The sequence below is a fragment of the Anolis sagrei genome, chromosome 2, assembly GCF_037176765.1.
Source record: "Anolis sagrei isolate rAnoSag1 chromosome 2, rAnoSag1.mat, whole genome shotgun sequence".
In the NCBI taxonomy this organism is placed as follows: Eukaryota; Metazoa; Chordata; class Lepidosauria; order Squamata; family Dactyloidae; genus Anolis; species Anolis sagrei.
Window position 1 is genome coordinate 228650638 of NC_090022.1, and position 19777 is coordinate 228670414.

The following is a 19777-nucleotide window of genomic DNA, read 5'->3' on the forward strand; positions in this document are numbered from 1 at the left end:
ACAAAACACAAAATTTGCAAGCTTGGTAGTTGATTGAATGTCCTTTGACCAGTATCTGGCCACTTGGAGTGCCTCTGGGGTTGCCGCAAGAAGGTCCTCCATTGTGCATGTGGCAGGGCTCAGGTTGCATTGCAGCAGGTGATCAGTAGTTTGCTCTTCTCCACACTCGCATGTCGTGGATTCCACTTTGTAGCCCCATTTCTTAAGATTGGCTCTGCACCTCGTGGTGCCAGACAGAAGCGGCCCTAGGTAATTTTCAACAGTAAGCAAAACAGTATTTTGCCCCCCCCCCCAACCAATTACTGATTTATATTTTCGGTTGCTCATGGGAATTCTGTGTGCCATATTTGGTTCAATTCCATCATTGGTGGAGTTCAGAATGTTCTTTGATTGTAAGTGAACTATACATCCCAGTAACTACAGATTGCATATGTCAAGGTCTATTTTTCCCCAAGAGTGCCTCAAGAGCGCCCCTGGGCAAAATCAACTATACTGCGAATGCCTACTTTGCATAACGGGTTCAGCCGCCCCTGGTGCCAGAGCACAGTCTGTTCAGTGCCTTCCAAGTCGCCCAGTCTTCTGTGTGTCCAGGGGGGAGTCTCTCATTTGGTATCAGCCATTGATTGAGGTTCTGGGTTTGAGCCTGCCACTTTTGGACTCTCGCTTGCTGAGGTGTTCCAGCAAGTGTCTCTGTAGATCTTAGAAAACTATTTCTTGATTTAAGTCGTTGACGTGCTGGCTGATACCCAAACAGGGGATGAGCTGGAGATGTCATTGCCTTGGTCCTTTCACTATTGGCTGCTACTTCCCGGTGGATGTCAGGTGGTGCAATACTGGATTATATGCGTCTACACCAGAGGCGGACCTAGGTAATTTTCAACAGTAAGCAAACAGTATTTTGACCCCCCCCCCCCCAACCAATCACTGATATATATTTTCTGTTCGTCGTAGGAGTTCTGTGTGCCATATTTGGTTCAATTCCTTCATTGGTGGAGTTCAGAATGCTCTTTGGTTGTAGGTGAACTATACATCCCAGTAACTACAACTCGCATATGTCAAGGTGTATTTTCCCCCAAGAGTGCCTCAAGAGCGCCCCTGGACAAAATCAACTATACTGCAAATGCTGCCCCTCGTCTACACTGTTTTGTAATCCAGTTTCAAAGCAGACAATCTGGATTGTATATTGCAGGGTAGGTGGGGCCTGGGGGTGCATGTGCAGAATTAATGGATGCAGTTTGATCCCAGGGCTCGGTGCTATGGAAGAATGGGAGCTGTAGTTCCACAAAGAGTGCCTCCCCCCTCGCCCCAACCCTGAAACTACAAATCCCAGGCTGCCATGGCATTGCATTGAGAGATCTGCAGAGGTGTCAATCTGCATTCCTCGCCCTTGGGAGCTTTCCCAAGCCTGGTTTCCTCATCTAAAGCAGGGCGGACTTTGGCCTCTGTTTGGCAGTTTCTCCCAAAGCAAGAGGACGGTCCTGCCGAGCGAGTTCAGGGCAGAAAGAGAAGCTCATGGCCGAAGAAGCAGCAGCAGCAACAGCAGAGGAGGAGAGAGGGCCTCCGGGCCTAGAGGGGGCGCCTCACCTCCTGGTGGTCATGGGAGTCAGCGGGTCCGGGAAGTAAGTAGCAGTGCCGCCTCCTCTTGGGGGCGAGAGGGGATATTTTGCGTCGCCCAGGCCAGGCGGAAGAGCAGCCTGCCTCTGTTATTGTCTGCTGGGGACTCTCCCTGTCTCTCTCTAAATCCACAGAGAAGCCACGCAAGGCCTCACCCCGTTGATTTTCCTTCTCAGGGCCCTTCCACACAGCCCTGTATCCCAGAATATCAAGGCAGTGGAGTCAGATAACCCAGTTCAAAGCAGACATGGTGGGGTTTTCTGCCTTGATATTCTGGGATATAGGGCTGTGTGGAAGGGCCCTCAGACCTGGGTGAAGCCTTTGTGTGCCAGCCACCGTTTTGCAATTGTGAAACTTTCTGGGCGCCTTATCCACACAGCTGACTCAAATCCCACATTTTCTGCTTCGAATATAAAGCAGTGTGGACTCAGATAATCCAATTCAAAGCTGATAATTGTGCGATTTTCTGCCTGGGTTCTATGGCTGTGTGGAAAGGCCCATAGCCACATCTTCCACATCCCTCTCTATCTCCCTTCAGACACCTTTTGGGATGCATCAGGCATGGGCAAACCCGGGCCCTCCAGGTGTTTTGGACTTCAATTCCCACAATTCCTAACAGCCAGAAGGCTGTTAGGAATTGTGGGAGTTGAAGTCCAAAACACCTGGAGGGCCCACGTTTGCCCATGCCTCACCATAGCCCTATATCCCAGATGGGCTCAAAGCCAACCTTAAAAACTGGCATAGGCACAGAACTGGGAAGCCCTTGCCCTTGAGTACTCCAGCTGGAGGTCAGCTGTGACCAGCAGTGCTGTAGAATTTGAAAGAGGCAAGAATGGAAGGCGAAAGAGAGAAAAGTACCAAGAGGAAGGCACGTAAAGCCAACCCCGACTGAGACTGCCTTCCATCTGGAAACTAGACCGCCTTCCACCTGGAAACTAATACCCTCGCTGCAGGAGAAGATGCAGATCAAAAATAGGGCTCCACAGTCACCTACGGATCCACCAGTATACTGATCTTGGAAGACTATCCTACTTGGACAACGAGGAATCACCTAAGTAAGTAAGTATATCCCAGAATATCAAGGCAGTGGACTCAGATAATCCAGTTCAAAGCAGATATTGTGGGTTTTTCTGCCTTGATATTCTAGGATGTAGGGCTGTGTGGAAGGGCCCTCAGTCCTGGGTGAAGCCTTTTAGGACTTCGCCAGTCTCCGTTTTGCATTTGTGAAACTTCCTGGGCACATTATCCCAAGCCTCTTCCACACAGCTGACTCAAATCCCACATTTTCTGCTTCGAATATATGACAGTGTGGACTCAGATAACCCAGTTCAAAGCTGATACGGCCTGGGTTCGCTGGCTGTGTGGAAAGGCCCACAGCCACATCTTCCACAGCCCTCTCCATCTCCCTTCAGACACCTTTTGGGATGTATCAGGCATGGGCGAACCTGGGCCCTCCAGGTGTTTTGGACTTCAACTCCCACAATTCCTAACAGCCTACCAGCTGTTAGGAATTGTGGGAGTTGAAGTCCAAAACACCTGGAGGGCCTAGGTTTGCCCATGCCTGACCAAGGACCTCTCATAGGGCCCTTCCATACAGCCCTTTATCCCAGAATATCAAAGCGGAAAATCGCACAATATCTGCTTTGAACTGGGTTATCTGAGTCCAAACTCAGATAATGTGAGGATTTCGCCTTGATATTCTGGGATATAGGGCTATGTAGAAGGGCCCATAGTTTCATGGTTTCCTCACAGTTGTGGAGCTCAGGCTGCTTTTTTCTCCTGAAGCAATCAGAGCAAACCAGTTCTGATAAATGAAAGAACATTATTTAGTCAAATGATAGCTTATAATCACCACTTACTCTTTTCTTAGATACTGGAATGTTTTAATTGGTTAATGAATGGGTATCTGCTGAAACTAGGTGTTCCTGCAGTTCTTTTAGCACAATATAACACAACCTGTTATTTATTTTAGCTTGTGACAGCATCACAGGTCAGTAGACGAAGGGCCCTTCCACACAGCCCTATATCCCAGAATATCAAGGCAGAAAATTCCACAATATCTGCTTTGAACTGGGTTATCTGAGTCTAGAGTCATATAATGTGGGATTTCCTGCATTGATATTACAGGATATAGGGCTGTGTGGAAGGGCTCATAGGTTGCATCTAGGGCCCCTTCTACACTGCCATATAAAATACAGATTATCTGATTTGAGCTTGATTATATGGCAATGTAGGGCCCTCCCACAGAGCCATATAACCCAAAATATCAAGGCAGAATAACCCATAATATCTGCTTTGAACTGGAATATATGGAAGTGTGGAATCAACCCATTCAAAGCAGATACTGTGGATTATCTGCGTTGATATTCTGGGTTATATGGCTGTGTGGAAGCCCCCCCAGTTATCGGAGTCCACACTGCCATATATTCCAGTTCAAAGCAGAAAATGTGGGATTTTATTTAGCTGTGTGGGAGAGGCTGTACACTTATATAATCCAGATCAAAGCAGACGATGTAGATTATCTTCTTTGATAATCTGGATTATATGGCAGTGTAGAAAGGGCCCAGATTGTAGAATGAGTTTGGACCCTCAAACCGCCCTGGCTCAGTACTATGGTGCCTTGGGAGTAGTAGTTTCCCAAGGTGTCTTTTCTTGTGAAACTGATGCTTTACCAAACTACAAATCTCACAATTCCACAACATTGAGGCCCCTTCTACACTACCATATAAAATCCAGATTATCTGCTTTGAACTGGATTTTGTGGCAGTGTAGACTCATAATCCAGTTCAAAACAGATAATGTGGATTATCTGCTTTGATAATCTGGATTATAAGGCATTGTAGAAGGGGCCTGAAATGGTGTCAAAATGCATTCATTCTACAGTGTAGATGCCCCCTAAATATTTAGAAATAAACTGAAAAATGTGTGGTTTAGAGAGTAATAGTTACTGCTACCCTGGATGCAGAGATGCAACCAAATGAATTTATACACCTGTGTATTTTTGATGAATGCAGTTCAACCAGTTTCTTTTAGTTCCCAGTATTGTTGGGGTTTATCTGATATGAAAACATAATTCTATGTTGCATGAAGAAACCTATGTGTGTGTTCAACTCCCACATGGGAGTGTCAAAACTAATCTGATTAACTGTTACCCACTATTACTTTGGAAGAGACAATGTATCTTTTTAATATGACTTGTTGACATAATTGTTATTTTTAAATTGCATGTTAGGGTTTTTTTTTTCAAAGAAGTGTTGATCAATATTATATAGGGATTATTCAATAAATGTACATACTGTATGTACTAGAGTATGAACCTAGTTTTTCAGCCCCTTTTTTAGGCTGAAACAGTTCTCCTCGGCTTATACTCAAGTCAAGGTTATTTATTCTTTTACTCTGTTATTAGTATTATTTTATTGCATTTATTATTTTACACTATTATTATATTTAATTATTTTGCTCTATTATTATTCTATTATTTTACCCTATTATTATTACATTTATCTATTTATTATTATTACATTTACAGTATTTTACCCTATTATTACTACATTTATTTTACTCTATTACTACTGTTCTTATTGCATTTTCATTATTTTACTTTATTATTTTTATTATATTTATCATTTTAATAATAAGTACATTTACATTGAAGGAGGTTAGAATAACGATTTAATAAGAGTTGGACAGTCTTATCTTAAATTACAGTTTTATGTAAATATTCAGAAACATTTAGCCTATTGATGCCTCAATTAATGTAATTTTATTGTGATCTATTTTTATTTTGAAATTGACCCATAGTGGATGCATTTCCCACCCTCGGCTTATACTCGAGTCAATACATTTCCCCAGTTTTTTGTGATAAAATTAGGTGCCTCAGCTTATATTTGGGTCGGCTTATACTTGAGTATATATGGTAATTGCTGTTTGTTTCAGGATCTCTTGAAAGCAAGTGTATTTTTCAAAGAATTGTAGAAATCACAGGGCTCCATGGGAAACAGCATAACCTTGCAAGGAATTGTGACTTGCTTCAGTCACTAAAAGCACTGAAAGTTGAAACACAACATTGCCATTGCCTTCCTTTGGGATTAAGAAAGTGTGATTTACCAAAAGACCCGCAATCAGTGACTGATAACAGATGAGAAACTTCTCCCTGGCACACAGAAGACTGGGCAACTTGAAAGGTACTAACAGACTGTGCTTTGGCACCACAAGATGCAGAGCTAACCTTAAGAAATGGGTCTACAAAGTGGAGTCCGCGACATGTGAGTGCGGATACGAGCAAACCACAGGCCACTTACTACAATGCAGCCTGAGCCCTGCCAGATGCACAATGGAAGACCTTCTTACAGCAACACCAGAGACACTCCCAAGTGACCAGCTTCTGGTCAAAGAAAATTTAGTATTATGCCAAGTTTTTAACTTTGTAGTTTTTCTATACATTATAACTGCATTCCCAATTTGCTTCTGACACAATAAATAAATAAATAAACCCAGTGGGTCTCATGGAAAAGTGAGGATTTGAATTCTGGTTTCCAGAATCAACTTCCAACACTCAATGAACAATCCTACATGTTCTTCCTAACAGTTTGCTTTGTTACTGTGCCATTAGCAAATGTTCTGTGGCTCACCCAAGTGGTCAATTCAGATATCGCATATTGGATATCCTTAGAAAAGTGCAAATATTACCTATGTAATTATTTCCTGGCTGCAGCATAATATAGACATACATGTTGCCCCTCCTATTGCTGAGACTGAGCCAGAGCATGTAAAGACATGCAAATGCATGCACAGACTCATGCACAGAGACAGGGAGCACACAGAGAAAAACATGGAACTGTCAGCCCATTTTTGTTTCCACTCAAAATAAAATTGTAGCCATGACTGCTAACATAAAGAAGTGTGATTCAATTCCAGGTAATTTCTGCAAAATGTAACTAGTTATCAAAAAAACAATAGAAAAACAAGTTGCTTCCTGGTTCTAGTGAGGAAGCAACTTTTTAAGGATATTGGAATATGTTATCAGAAAGGCACATGTCTTTTGGACATCTTTTCTTAGTGTAATGGTTGTGTTCAAACCAAGGTCAGGACTACCCTTAGGCAGCATGAGGCAAATGCCCCAGGAGGCTTTTCTAACAGCTGTAATGAAGAGGGGCTATCTGTTAACAACATTGTTATCATGCTGTCGCTCCTGTGAACAGGTGATTGGCTTCACAGAAAATATTTTCATTTGGGCAGGTTACAGACATAATCACAGAAAATTGGTGATAACTACTTCATTCTAAGCTTTTTCTTTTTCTTTCAACACCTGTTTCTTCTCAAAAAGTAAATGTTATTTTTTCCATGTTTTACAGATCTACTGTGGGCTCACATCTGGCAGACAAGGTACACTGGGTATATTTTTTGAGTTCTTTGTTCCCCTCTTGCCATTTATTGTCAGTTCGATAAGTAAACAGCATAACAGCTGCATGCTGAAAGCTAATGGGATTGTGGGCTCTAGATGTGGGACAGAACTACTTATGTGACTGCTCTGCAGCGTGTAAATGGGGTTTGTTGGAATGCCAATGACCAACCATTCATAATGCTGTTATGGCTTTTACAAATACATTTGATCTTTCAACCATCCCTCTTATGCAGATACAGCTGCCAAAAAAAACCTGCCATTGCTATTTTTTTTACTATTTTTTCCAAGATACAGACTATAGCATTTTATCTTCTCTCCATGTGAAAAAATATTAAACCAATGCATTAAAAGTTGCTTTGATGAGAAAAAATAGATCTTACATAATTATTCTTTCCTGTAATTTCAGAACTTAAATCTGTGGGGAATGTATCACACGTAACTCATGAGTCTCCTTCGGGGTGAGAAGAGTGGGGTATAAATATAGTAAATAAATAAGTAAACAAATAGATGACTCATTTTGTGATATTTGAATTCTGTAATGATTTGCATTTGTTATGTATTTTGCTTTATGCTAAAATGTTCAACGGTTATCATTCCTATTTAGTTAGGATGGAAGTTCTATGAAGGTGATGACTATCATCCAGATGAGAATAAAAAGAAAATGGCAGAAGGAATACCTTTAAATGATCAGGTACTTCACATGCTCCAAAGGACAGTGAATTCTTTGAATTACTTTACTGAACACAGAATTGAACACTCAGCTTAGTCTTTTTTTTTTAAAGTAATTTAATGACATTGTACAGAAATTATTTTTAGAGTCACAATTTTGTCATTTTTCCTGCTGGCTTCCCATAATCCCATGTATTTATAAGTGTCATGTCCTGGAATTGCTTGTTCTGCTTGATTGCTAGAGCGGGAGTGGATTTTACAGTTGTTGTTTATTGAATTAACACCTTTCTTGATCAGGGCTCATACACTTCTTTCTTTGCTGTGTTTTCTGGTCTTGCCACCCAATGCAAACTTTTTCAACACAGTGTGAACAGCCTTATCCCATGATAGCTTATGAAGATTTCTTGCTTACTGGTGATATGAATGAAGTTTTCCATCTTCTTTACTAATGCAGCAACTTTCCAAAGAGTTTTTATTAAACTTCTCTAACATGGTTTAGAATAGATGAAAAGGTGGGGTTTTAACGATAATCAATTACGAAGAAATCTGGAGGTGGTGTAAAGCTTAAATTGAATTATGTTGGGAAGCTGATCAATCATGCTGATTGTAGTTGCCACACACATTTGAGCCAAGTGAAGTCGCAGTTAGCAATTGTTTCCTCAGTGGCAAGACCAAAGCAAATGAGGCTATGAGAAAGAAGATTTATGATAGCAAAGCCTGCTATGATGTACTTGTGGCAGCAATTGTAAGTAGGCCTGACAAATGCTGAGTTATTTCAAGGGAAATTAAACCCTTCACTTAATCTAGTCTCTCTTGTTTTTAGGACAGGATCCCATGGCTTTGCTGCCTTCATGATATATTAAAAAGGTAAGAGAATAAATTGACTAGTATTAATTCATTGCCTTTTTCTAGCAAATTCACCTACTTACTAGATCCCCCCCCCAATTAAAGCTGAAGTTAAATAAATATTATTAGGTATTAGGATGGGTGCCTCTCCCTGTCAGATTCAGTAAAATAGAAAGGCCTGCTTAAGAAGTACTAGAATTGGAAGACATGCTTCAAAGAATAGGGGCTGTCAATTAATGAAATAAAAGGAGAGGCAGAAAGAGCTTTCTAGAACCTAGTTCTGAGCAAAAGAAATATTAATAATAATAATGATAATGATAATGATAATAATAATGTATTGTCGAAGGCTTTCATTGCCGGAATCACTGGGTTGTTGTAGGTTTTTCCGGGCTATATGGCCATGTTCATGCTCAGGGAAGAAACCATGAAAATGAACAAAATCTGGCTACCAGTATTAAAAAACTCAAAAATTACAACAGCAAAACAACAGAGAGTAAACAATCAGGCACATCAAATCACTCTCAACAAAAGGTTCCCCCCAGGCACTTCCAAGCCATTAAATGCTAATCAAGGTGGTCAGTTGAAACATTCACACCTAGCTCCAGCAGACAAAAGTCCTTTGTCCCACCCTGGTCATTCCACAGATATATAAACCCATTTCCCTACTTCCAACAAACCTCACTACCTCTGAGGGTGCTTGCCATAAATGCAGGCGAAACGTCAGGAGAAAATGCCTCTAGAACATGGCCATATAGCCCGGAAAAACCTACAACAACCCAATAATAATAATCTCCCCAATGAGTGCCATCTTGTCGTGGTGGGGGGCTTAACTGCTCCAAGGATGCTGAGAGCTGTGCTGGCGATAGTGTAACTACCAGCAGGTCCAACCAAGCCAGAGAGGTTTCAGCTGCGTGGAAACAAGAGCTGTTATCAGGACCTCAAAATCAAATTGCAAAGGCTCTGGCATAAACCAGTACAGGTGGTCCCAGTGGTCATCAGCACACTGGGTGCTATGCGGCATTTGGAAACAATAAATATTGACAAAAGACCTGTCAACTGCAAAAGGCCACCTTACTTGGATCTGCACACATCATTCGAAAATACATCACACAGTCCTAGATGTATTCGACTTGTGATTTTGTGGGCAGAAGCTACCCTACCAATTTCTTTCAGTCTTGGCACCACTATCGCTCTTTCTCCCTACTTGCATTCTGCCTGTTAGTGACTTCTTTTAAATCTTTAAATCCACCCTCTTTGTATTATACAGTCAAGGTAAGATGGACACAGAAAATATTGAGTTTGTTAAATACTCAGACCTTCCCTACAATCCCATATAAAATACAGATTATCTGATTTGAATTGGATTATATGGCAGTGTAGACTCATATAATGCAATTAAAAGCAGATAATATGGATTATCTATTTTGATAATCTGGATTACATGGCAGTGTAGAAGGGGCCTCTGTAATTGAAACTGAAGATGCTGAAGACTGAATCTAGGGTTCCCAAACTCCTGCATACAAATACTTTATCCAGCCACAGATATTTGCAGACTTTTTGGCTGAGAGGGAAAGGCAAAAAGGATGCAGCGATTCATTTGAGCAAAAAAAATAATGTTCTGCATATACTTAGAGGATTTGCAAGCAGCTGAATGAGAAGTCTCCATGCTTAAGTTACTCATTTTTATGCAATCATTCATCAGTGATCTATAACGTATAAGGCTGTCCCCCATCTTTTGACACCTCACTCTCTGATGACTCATTCTTTCAGCATTTGCATATTATAGTCAAGTGTCATTTAGTTGATGAGGGGTCATAGCTCTTCTTGCCTATAAAGTTCAGATTCGCTTGGGACTGCATGCCTGCTTGTGTGTGGTCCTTAGTCTTGCCTACAGAAGCAGACCTCTCCTCGAATTGCTTTTGAATGTGTGCAAGAGCTCCATTACCATTATCACACATTCAAAACTGATATGTAGTGTGTTTATATTTTTCAGCCGCCAAAATGAAATTGCAAGCTAAAATAATCTAGGTTCCAGTTCTCAGCCAATTCCAACAGTGTTCCAGTCCCTAACCCAACAGATAAATGAGAATTTCCTGTATATTCCTTAAGAAATGAGAGAATTTGAAGAGTGGGGGAAGTGTATATGTTGGGAAATGCAGAACCAGTTCCTGTAGATATGGAGGGCTAACTGTACCTCTGAAATCATAGCACAAACATTGAATTATAGCCCTTTTCAGTAACTTTCTGGATCACAATTAATAATGACCTCAACTGATTAGAGAGCTGGACCAAAACTAACAAAATGATTTTCATCCAGTAGAAATGTAAGGTACTACACTTAGGCAGAAAAAAAATGAAATGCAAAGATACAGAGTGACGCCTGGCTCAACAGTCCATGTGAAAAAGTCATAATGGACAAGTTGAACATGAACCAACAATGTGACACAGCAGCTAACAAAGCCAATGGGAGTGTGGGCTGCATCAAAAAGAGTATAACATCTAGATCGGTTCCCAACCTGTCGGTCCCCAGATGTTTTGGCCTTCAACTCCCAGAAATCCTAACAGCTGGAAAACTGGCTGGGATTTCTGGGAGTTGTAGGCCAAAACACGTGGGGACCCACAGATTGAGAACCACTAGTCTAGATCAAGGGAAGTTGTGTTGCCTTTCTATTCTGCTTTGGTTACACCTCACCTGGAGTACTGTGTCCCATTCTGGGCACCACAGTTCAAGAGGGATATTGACAAGATATGGGTTGCTTACCTGTAAACATAGTTTCCCTAGTGGTCACCTGCAAATTTACACATATATGGTAATATCCGGCGCTCGCGCCGGCAGCAACGGAAAGTTCACGAGATAAAAGATCAGTTGGAGCAGCCCCCCCCCCGCCCCCCTCTCCTCTATAAATAGCCCTCCCGAGAGACCGCGGCCAGTTCTTCCGTCGCTAAAAATCGCATACAGAAGAGCTGGGGCATGACAATCAGGAGGGGAGGAAGGGCGGGTTGTGTAAATTTGCAGGTGACCACTAGGGAAACTATGTTTACAGGTAAGCAACCCATATTTTCCCTGCGTGGTCACTGCAATTTACACATATATGGTAGACTAGCGAGCTGCTAACCTGGACGGAGGGCGTCATGCCACAGCCGAAAAAAGCACCGCTCTACCAAACGCCTTCGATTGCACATCCAGCTTGTAATGTTTCACAAAAGTCGTTGGTCTGGACCAAGTGGCTGCTCTACAAATAGTGTCAAGCGGAACGCCTTTCAGAAACGCTGTCGAAGTGGCCATTGCCCTTGTAGAATGTGCCTTAACCTGCAAAGGTAAGTCTTTCCTACACATTTGATAAGCAAGTTTAATGGTCGAGACAATCCAAGCTGAAAACCTCTGTGAGGAAACAGGAAGTCCCACAGAATCCTCTCTGTATTTTAAAAATAACCTAGTAGATTTTCTACAACCTTTGGTTCTATCTATATAATATATTAGAGCCCTACGTACATCCAGCAGATGCAAGTTCTTCTCTAAAGAAGAAGATGGGTCTTGAAAGAAGGCTGGTAATATAATTTCCTGCGACATATGAAACCTGCTTGTCGCCTTCGGTAGAAAAGATATATCAGGTCTTAGTACTACCTTATCTCTGTGTATTCTCATATAGGGCTCATCGCACCTAAGGGCACACAGCTCTCCCGCTCTACGTGCTGACGTTACTGCAACCAAAAATGCTGTTTTCCATGTCAAATATGCCATATCTACCGTCGCCAATGGTTCAAATGGGGCTTTAACCAAGGCCGAAAGTACTATCTCTAAACTCCATGAAGGAGCAATTGGTGCTACTGGTGTTCTCAGATTCTTTAAACCCTTCATGAATTGGGACACCATCGGGTCACTGAAACACGATGGCAAGCCTGCCTTCCTCCTAAACCAGGATAGAGCCGCTAAATAACATTTTAAAGATGACCAGGATAAACCTAAATCAACTAAATGGGCCAAAAAGTCTAACACCAAAGAAGTTGGAGCCTTAACAGGATCTATCCCTTTATTTTGAGCAAACTTCGAAAACCTTGACCACTTATAGATGTATGACCTTCTCGTGGATTGTCTCTGGGCTGCTTCCATAATTAACTTTACTGGACTGGAAATATACGCCAAGCTGTCAGTTTCAATTTCTGGACGTCCGGGTATAACACCCGACCATCCTCCTTCGTCAGCAAGTCTTCCCTCTGAGGAAGCGGTTTGAATATTCTTTGGGACATTTCCAGTACTAGGGAGAACCATGGCTGTCTGGGCCACCATGGGGTAACTAGGATCCCTTGAGCCCGATCCTGGGCTAGCTTTGATACTACCCGATGTATAAGGGGAAACGGAGGGAACGCATAAACCTTCCACTCTCCCCAATGTTGCAGAAAGGCGTCGCCCAGGCAATTGGGCATCAGCTTCTGACTGTTCCTGGCGCAAAAAAGATGGCACTGTGTGTTTCGGGCTGAAGCAAATAGATCTAACTCTGGCCTGCCCCAGGCTCGAAATAGTAGAGCTGCAACCTGCCTGTTCAGAGTCCATTCGTGACAGGTGAGGGGGTTTCTGCTTAAGAAGTCCGCTAACACATTCTGCTCCCCTGGCAGATGTATTGCCAAGAGATGAATGTCTCTGTCTATGCACCAATTCCACACCCTGAGTGTTATCTCCAGTAATCCCCTTGAATGGGTTCCTCCTTGCTTGTTTACATAATACATTACAGTTGTATTGTCTGTTACCAGTTGGACTGTTTGATGCCTTAAAATTGGTTCGAAAGCCTTCAGTGCCTTCTCTACTGCTAATAACTCTAACAGATTTATGTGGTATGATGTTTCTACAGAAGTCCATGTCCCTTGTGTTGTTAACCCATCCACATGTGCTCCCCATCCCGTGAGTGAGGAGTCTGTGGTTAGGATTTTGGAAGGCTTGGGTTGATGAAAGGGAAGGCCAACACAAACATTGTGGTGTTCCGTCCACCATAAAAGGTGTTTGCGTTGTTGCACAGGCAAAGACAGGTGCATACTGGATCTGTGTAACAATGGGTTGAAGACCGACAGGAACCAGGACTGAAGGGGTCTGAAATGCAGTCTTGCATGCGGAGTCACCGCGGTCGTCGACGCCATATGCCCTAATATCACCTGAATCTGTCTGGCCCTTACGACGTTTCGTTTTACAACTTGAAGTATAAGACTCTGCAGTCTTTTGAAGCGGTCGTCGGGCAAGTATGCCTTCTGAGTCTCCGAGTCCAACACTGCTCCGATGAACTGCATCCGTCTTGATGGAACGAGGTTGGATTTCTCCCAGTTCACTATTAGACCTAAAGACTGGAGGAGAAACAACGTTTTGTCGATATGCGATAGAAGTCTTTCTCTCGAATTCGATACAATCAGCCAATCATCAATGTATGGAAAAACCGTTATTCCAGATGTGCGGAGGTACGCCGCCACTGTGGCCATACATTTTGTAAATACTCTTGGTGCAGTAGCCAATCCGAAAGGCAAAACGTTAAAATGGAAGGCCTGACTACCGACTTTAAAGGCCAGGTATCTGCGGTGTTGCTGATTAATGGAAACATGAAAATAAGCATCTTTTAAGTCTACTGATGCAAACCAAACATCTTTATTTAACAACGGAAGAATCGTCTTAAGTGAAACCATGCGAAACTTTCTAGAATTAATAAAATTATTCACCCCTCGTAAATCTAATATTGGGCGTAAACCACCTCCTTTTTTAGATATTAAAAAGTAACGGGAGAAAAAACATTGTCCATATGCCGATGGAGATAGTGGGCTTATTGCTCCCTTAGACAGTAAAATCTTAATCTCCTCTAAAAGTGCAGGAGAAGGAGACGTGGTCTTAATTAGACCCACAGGCGGTAAATTTTCAAATTCGATCAAATAGCCAAATTTAACAATTTGAAGCACCCAGGAGTCAGTGGTTATACTTGACCATGCGTCATAAAAAGGGGCTAAACGCGCCCCAAAATAAGGTAAGTCTGCATTTACAATGTTCAGATTTTCACAAACAGTAAAGTTACAACTTTGTAATGAAACAGAAGGTACTAATGTACGTAAACTAGAACCCCCATCGCCTATAGAGAGAATGTCAAAAACGCTGCTTGTTTCCCCCTTGGCGGTTGGGCTTATTCTGGTAAGGCTGGAACTTGTTTCTTTGCCCATAGGTTTGCTTTCGCGGAACGTAAGGCTTAGAGTTCAGAGGCGCACGTTGTCGCTGCTGGCCTCCATAAAAATTACCAGAATTTCTTCTGAAGTATGATGGGGACGACTGCCATCGAGGTCTTTGTTGGAAGTATCCTTGTTTTGGGAAGCCATATATCTGCATAGTTTTTTTCATTTCTTGATTGTGTTTCAGTCTTTCATCTGTTGTAGGATGAAAAAGGCCGTCTTCGTGGAGAGGTAAGTGTTCCGCTAAAGAACGCCCTTCCTCGGACAAAGCTGATGCACGTAGCCAAGCATGTCGTCTTATTGAAGTAGCAGTACTAAAAAGCTTCCCAGCAGTTTCAGCCATATGTTTGGCGAAGTCCTTTTGGAATTTTGCCAACAATAATGCCTCTGAATGGAATGCTCGTGGAAAACGTTGTTCGTTTTCTGGAATGAGGTCCATGTATGGGATCACTTTATTCCATAAATGAGTCTGATAAGCGCTCATGTAAGTTGCAAAATGAGCCATCCTAGTAAAGAGTCCAGCAGTCATATGGGCCTTCTTACCCATAGCATCCACTTTCCTTCCCTCTTTATCAGAAGGTGTTGGATTTAATTTCTTGCTTTTTTGACCATTCCCAACCTCAGCTATAACCGTATTAGGTATAGGCGGTCTAGCTATCCAGCTTGCTGAGGAAACATCAATCCTATAAAGATTGTCCACTTTCCTTGGGATTGCAGGAGCCAATGAAGGAGAACCTTCAGCCGACTTAGTAAGCTTTAGTAGGTAAGGAAGTGCCGGAAGAGCTGCCGAAGTAGTAGATTCCTGTTGTTCAGCAGGAAACATTGGGTCGTCCACTGACTCCGGCTGTTTTGGAGTTGGGAGATCAAGTGCGCGAACCATTCTATTTATAAGTGAAGCGAACTTCGTGTACTCTTCACTGAGAACATCTTGTTCTGTTTCTTCATAATTATCCTGAATAATCACATCCTCATCCGAGGATAGACATTCAGCCATTTGTGGCACCTCAGACTGAATAAGAGGAGACAGTTGGCCCTGTGGAGCTATTGACTCCGAAGCCAAAGTATGATGTTTCTTAGTTTTAGATGAATGTGTTTTCCTTTTCTGAGCCTGTCCAGTAGTGGACACAGAATTCACATTAGTATTAGATAAGGGCCATTGCGTAAGCAGTGGTGCTCCACAATAAAACATTTGACCATTTGGTGCCATCTGCCAGAAGCCTCCCTGGCTCATAAAGGGAGGTGGGGGTTGAAATTGTCCTCCCTGTAACATGCCTGCTTGATTCATAAACATTTGGGAGGGCTGGCACTGGTTCCCTTGAATCATGCCTCCTTGATTTATAAAAGGAACATTAGGCTGGGGTTGACCCCCTTGATTAAATCCTCCATAGGACAAAATTGGAGGTAGTGACTGGCAATGGTTGCTCTGATTGCCAACACTCCAGCCCTGGCTGTCTTGGTTAACGTTAGTGGATGAGGGCTGTATATTCATCCATCTAGATGTATGGGAGTTACTCCCTGGACTGTCACGAGCCCTCCCTTTCTTGCTCTGCTTCCTCAAAGGGGAGGAGCTAGAGGAGGAGTCAGAGGAGGAGCTTGAGGTCTTTGGCGCCGAGCGGCTTCGACGCCGGCGTCCTCCTCCTTTAGTTGCATTACGCGAAGGCGCTCGATCGCGAGCGCGTCGAGGAGTCGTTTGTTGCTGTCTGGCTGGCGAGGAGAGGGCGCCCGATACCGAAGCCACGGTATCGTTGGGGCCCTGAGTTTGAATCGGCGTCGACACCGAGACCAACGATGGGGCCATGCTTTTGGGGCATGCCTCAACAGGTAACTGAAGGGTCGCCCCTTCATTCTTCTCTTCGTTGCGAGCCGAAACCGCCATTTTACTCGGCGGTTGGTTTAATAAAGCCATTTCTCCCTCCTTAGAGGGGTTTTGAGGCTTTTTTAAAAGAGAAGTTTGAGCCACTTCACCTCTTTCGGAGGGCTTGCTGGCTTTAATTTTATTCAACTTTATGATTTTCTTTTTCTTAAGGGCCGGGTCGGCCTTATCTGTTGTGTCCTCTATCGGAGGGAGCAGAGCCTGCTCATACAAAGCCGCTTTTAACCGCAATTCCCTATTCTTCCTCGTTTGCGGCGTAAACGCTCTGCATATTTCACAAGGCTGGGAGAGATGTTCTTCTCCCAGACAAACAAGACAATGAGGATGGGCATCATTGTCCGGATATTTATTTGGGCACAAAATACATTTCTTGAAGGAAGTTGTTGTCATATTTAAATCTCTCACTTTCCCTGATGCTGCCTTTTTAGCGCGGATTGAAAGAACTGGCCGCGGTCTCTCGGGAGGGCTATTTATAGAGGAGAGGGGGGCGGGGGGGGGGGGCTGCTCCAACTGATCTTTTATCTCGTGAACTTTCCGTTGCTGCCGGCGCGAGCGCCGGATATTACCATATATGTGTAAATTGCAGTGACCACGCAGGGAAACTGGGAGGTGTTCAGAGAAGGCCAACTAAAATGATCAAAGGTCTGGAGACCATGCCCATGAGGAGCATCTTAAAAAGCTGGAGGTGTTTAGTCTGCAGAAGAGAAGGTTGAGAGACCTGATAGCCATGTATAAATATTTGAAATGTCATAAGGAAGAGGGAGCAGGCTTGTGTTCTGCTGCCCTGGAGACTAGGGCTCAGAGCAATGGGTTCAAATTACAGGAAAGGAGATTCCAACTGAACATTAGGAAGAACTTCCTGACTGTAACAGGTGTTCAGCAGTGGAACTCACTACCTCAGAGTTTGGTTGAAGCTCCTTCTTTGGAAGCTTTTAAACAGATACTGGATGGCCATCTGTCAGGGGTATTTTGATTGTAATTTTCTTACATGACAGGGGATTGGACTAGATAGCTCATGTGTTCTTTTCTCTATGATTTTATGTTTATGTATGCCCTGCTTTTTTCTCTCCACAAAGAAGACTCAAAAATATGAGAATCAACAAAGATTTGTGGGTACTCACTTTTGTTCCTTTTTTTATAGGGCTCATACATGTGGAGAAAATGCAATTTTAGCCTGCTCGGCTCTAAAGAAAATGTACAGGCAAATTTTGGAAAATGGAAAGACCGGCTGTGAGAGTGGTCAGCAAGAGAACCAAGGGGCCCCTGAATCATTAAAGATCCTCTTTGTCCATCTGCATGGATCGATTGACTTAATTGCAGGCCGTCTAAGAAAAAGGAAGGGACACTTCATGCCCCTTAGTCTCCTACAGTCACAGTTTGACACCCTTGAACCTCCATCCCCACCAGAGAACTTTATCACTATTAATTTGGAAAAATCCCTTTCAGAAATAGTATCTGAAATTGAAGACTACATTCGAAAAATGTAATAAATATTAAGTTGATCCTGAGTTATCTCTCATTTGATGTAATGGTATAACTATGATTTAATTTATTGTCGAAGATTTTCATGGCCGGAATCACTCGGTTGTTCTAAGTTTTTTGGGCTATATGGCCATGTTCCAGAAACATTCTATCCTGTTTCACCTGCATCTATGGAAGGCATCCCCAGAGGTTGTGAGGTCTGAGGATGCCTGCTATAGATGCAGGCGAAACAACAGGAGGGAATGCTTCTGGAACATGGCCATACAGCCCGCAAAACTTACAACTCATGTCTTAATTGTACTGCCCTCACATGAAGAGATCAAAACCATATTGTCAGATTGATGTCTGTAACTTAGTATTTCACGTAAGCTCAAGATAGGTGGAATTTTTTAAAGCACTTAGTATTTCCAGAAACTCCATTGATTTTGAGAACTTCACCTGAAGATGGATGTATACTTGTTAGAAAGTTGTTCACATTGTACTTCTATACTCAAATTATACCAGCTTCTCAGTTCTCTTGCCATGTGCTATCACAGTGCTACGCTTATTTATTTATCGTGTCAGGCAACCGAACAGTTGTATTACATTTTTGACAGAACAAACAAACAAACATACAAAAGACACAGAGTTGCTATGCTATGCTGCCAAGGGGGAAACGCTTGCAGGGCAATGACCTGGTACTAGTAGGAAATTTCTCAAGTCGCTCCTGATGCAAAAAAAAAAAAAAAGTAGGAAATTGCCATTATTTGAACCTTATGCTGATAAGATCTTGGGAGCATCAGGAACACGGTGGAGTGAAGATGGAAAGCATGCTTGTTTGCTATTCTTTTCACTTCAAGAAACACTACTGGAAATACCACCATCTACTGAGGTGGACTACCGAGAGGTTCTTTGTACATCAGAAAGCATAGAATGGAAACATAAGTATTTTATGTGCTGAGGTGGGTTTTATGTACTGAATAACCACACGTTTCTTCAAAGGAGGTTGCAGAAATTTCTATGCAGAAAACCTGCATTTCTGCACAGAAAAACCATGTGTTCTTTGGAGTAGAAATCATGTTTGAGGCATAAGAAATGGATTTCTGCATAAAAATTGTTATACTTCTTGAAACATAAGCAGCAATTGGGAACTGTGAAGAAATGTGTTATTCAGCAGGATGAATATTGCAAGAATTATTCACAATGAGTAATTTGTTCCTGTTAGGAAAGATAGGAAGATATACATCGGTAGAGTGGAACTAGGATTACAGAGGATAAAAAGCAAAGCATATCTAGTATATTTTCAGTGTTTACATCTAGTTCTCCAGCAAATCCAAAATTTTGCAACTGAAGAAGAACCAAGGCAAAACAGTTGTTTTTCCTGCACCACCAAACTCCCAATTAATTTGGTGTGATGGCCTATCTTGGAAGTCTCACAGAACTGATGCTTTATTAACAATGGAAATAAGAAGCAAGATGGAAATAGCAGCTGGACTGTTTTAAAAACCACTGTAGCAAGGAAGCATAATAAAATTTAAAAGAAGTCAGCATGGTAAAAAGAACCAAATCACACTACAGTGAAGGTCAGTATATACATTCACTTATCCTATATAAGAAAAGTTTAATTTTCATAAATTAGCAAATAATTTGAGCATTTTTGAGCCCTAAACGGTTCTGGCCCTACTTACTTCTCCAAACGCATCTCCTCCTATGAACTG

General features: G+C 42.4%; 1 protein-coding gene across 1 annotated transcript; it reads left to right on the forward strand.

Annotated features, from left to right (window-relative positions):
- Positions 1-1341: 1341 nt before the first annotated feature.
- IDNK (IDNK gluconokinase) lies at positions 1342-18106 on the forward strand. The gene is made up of 5 exons (XM_060762143.2): positions 1342-1619; positions 6969-6999; positions 7623-7709; positions 8511-8554; positions 17740-18106. Exons 1-5 carry the CDS (start codon positions 1513-1515, stop codon positions 18083-18085), a joined length of 615 nt encoding a protein of 204 aa, XP_060618126.2. The 5' UTR covers positions 1342-1512; the 3' UTR covers positions 18086-18106.
- Positions 18107-19777: the final 1671 nt, after the last annotated feature.

Bases quoted from the DNA above. Each gene is read 5' to 3' on its own strand.
- IDNK (XM_060762143.2), top strand. From the start codon at position 1,513: ATGGCCGAAGAAGCAGCAGCAGCAACAGCAGAGGAGGAGAGAGGGCCT. The intron at 1,620-6,968 runs GTAAGTAGCAGT...CATGTTTTACAG, and splicing joins GGAGTCAGCGGGTCCGGGAA to ATCTACTGTGGGCTCACATC. The intron at 7,710-8,510 runs GTACTTCACATG...TCTTGTTTTTAG, and splicing joins GAATACCTTTAAATGATCAG to GACAGGATCCCATGGCTTTG.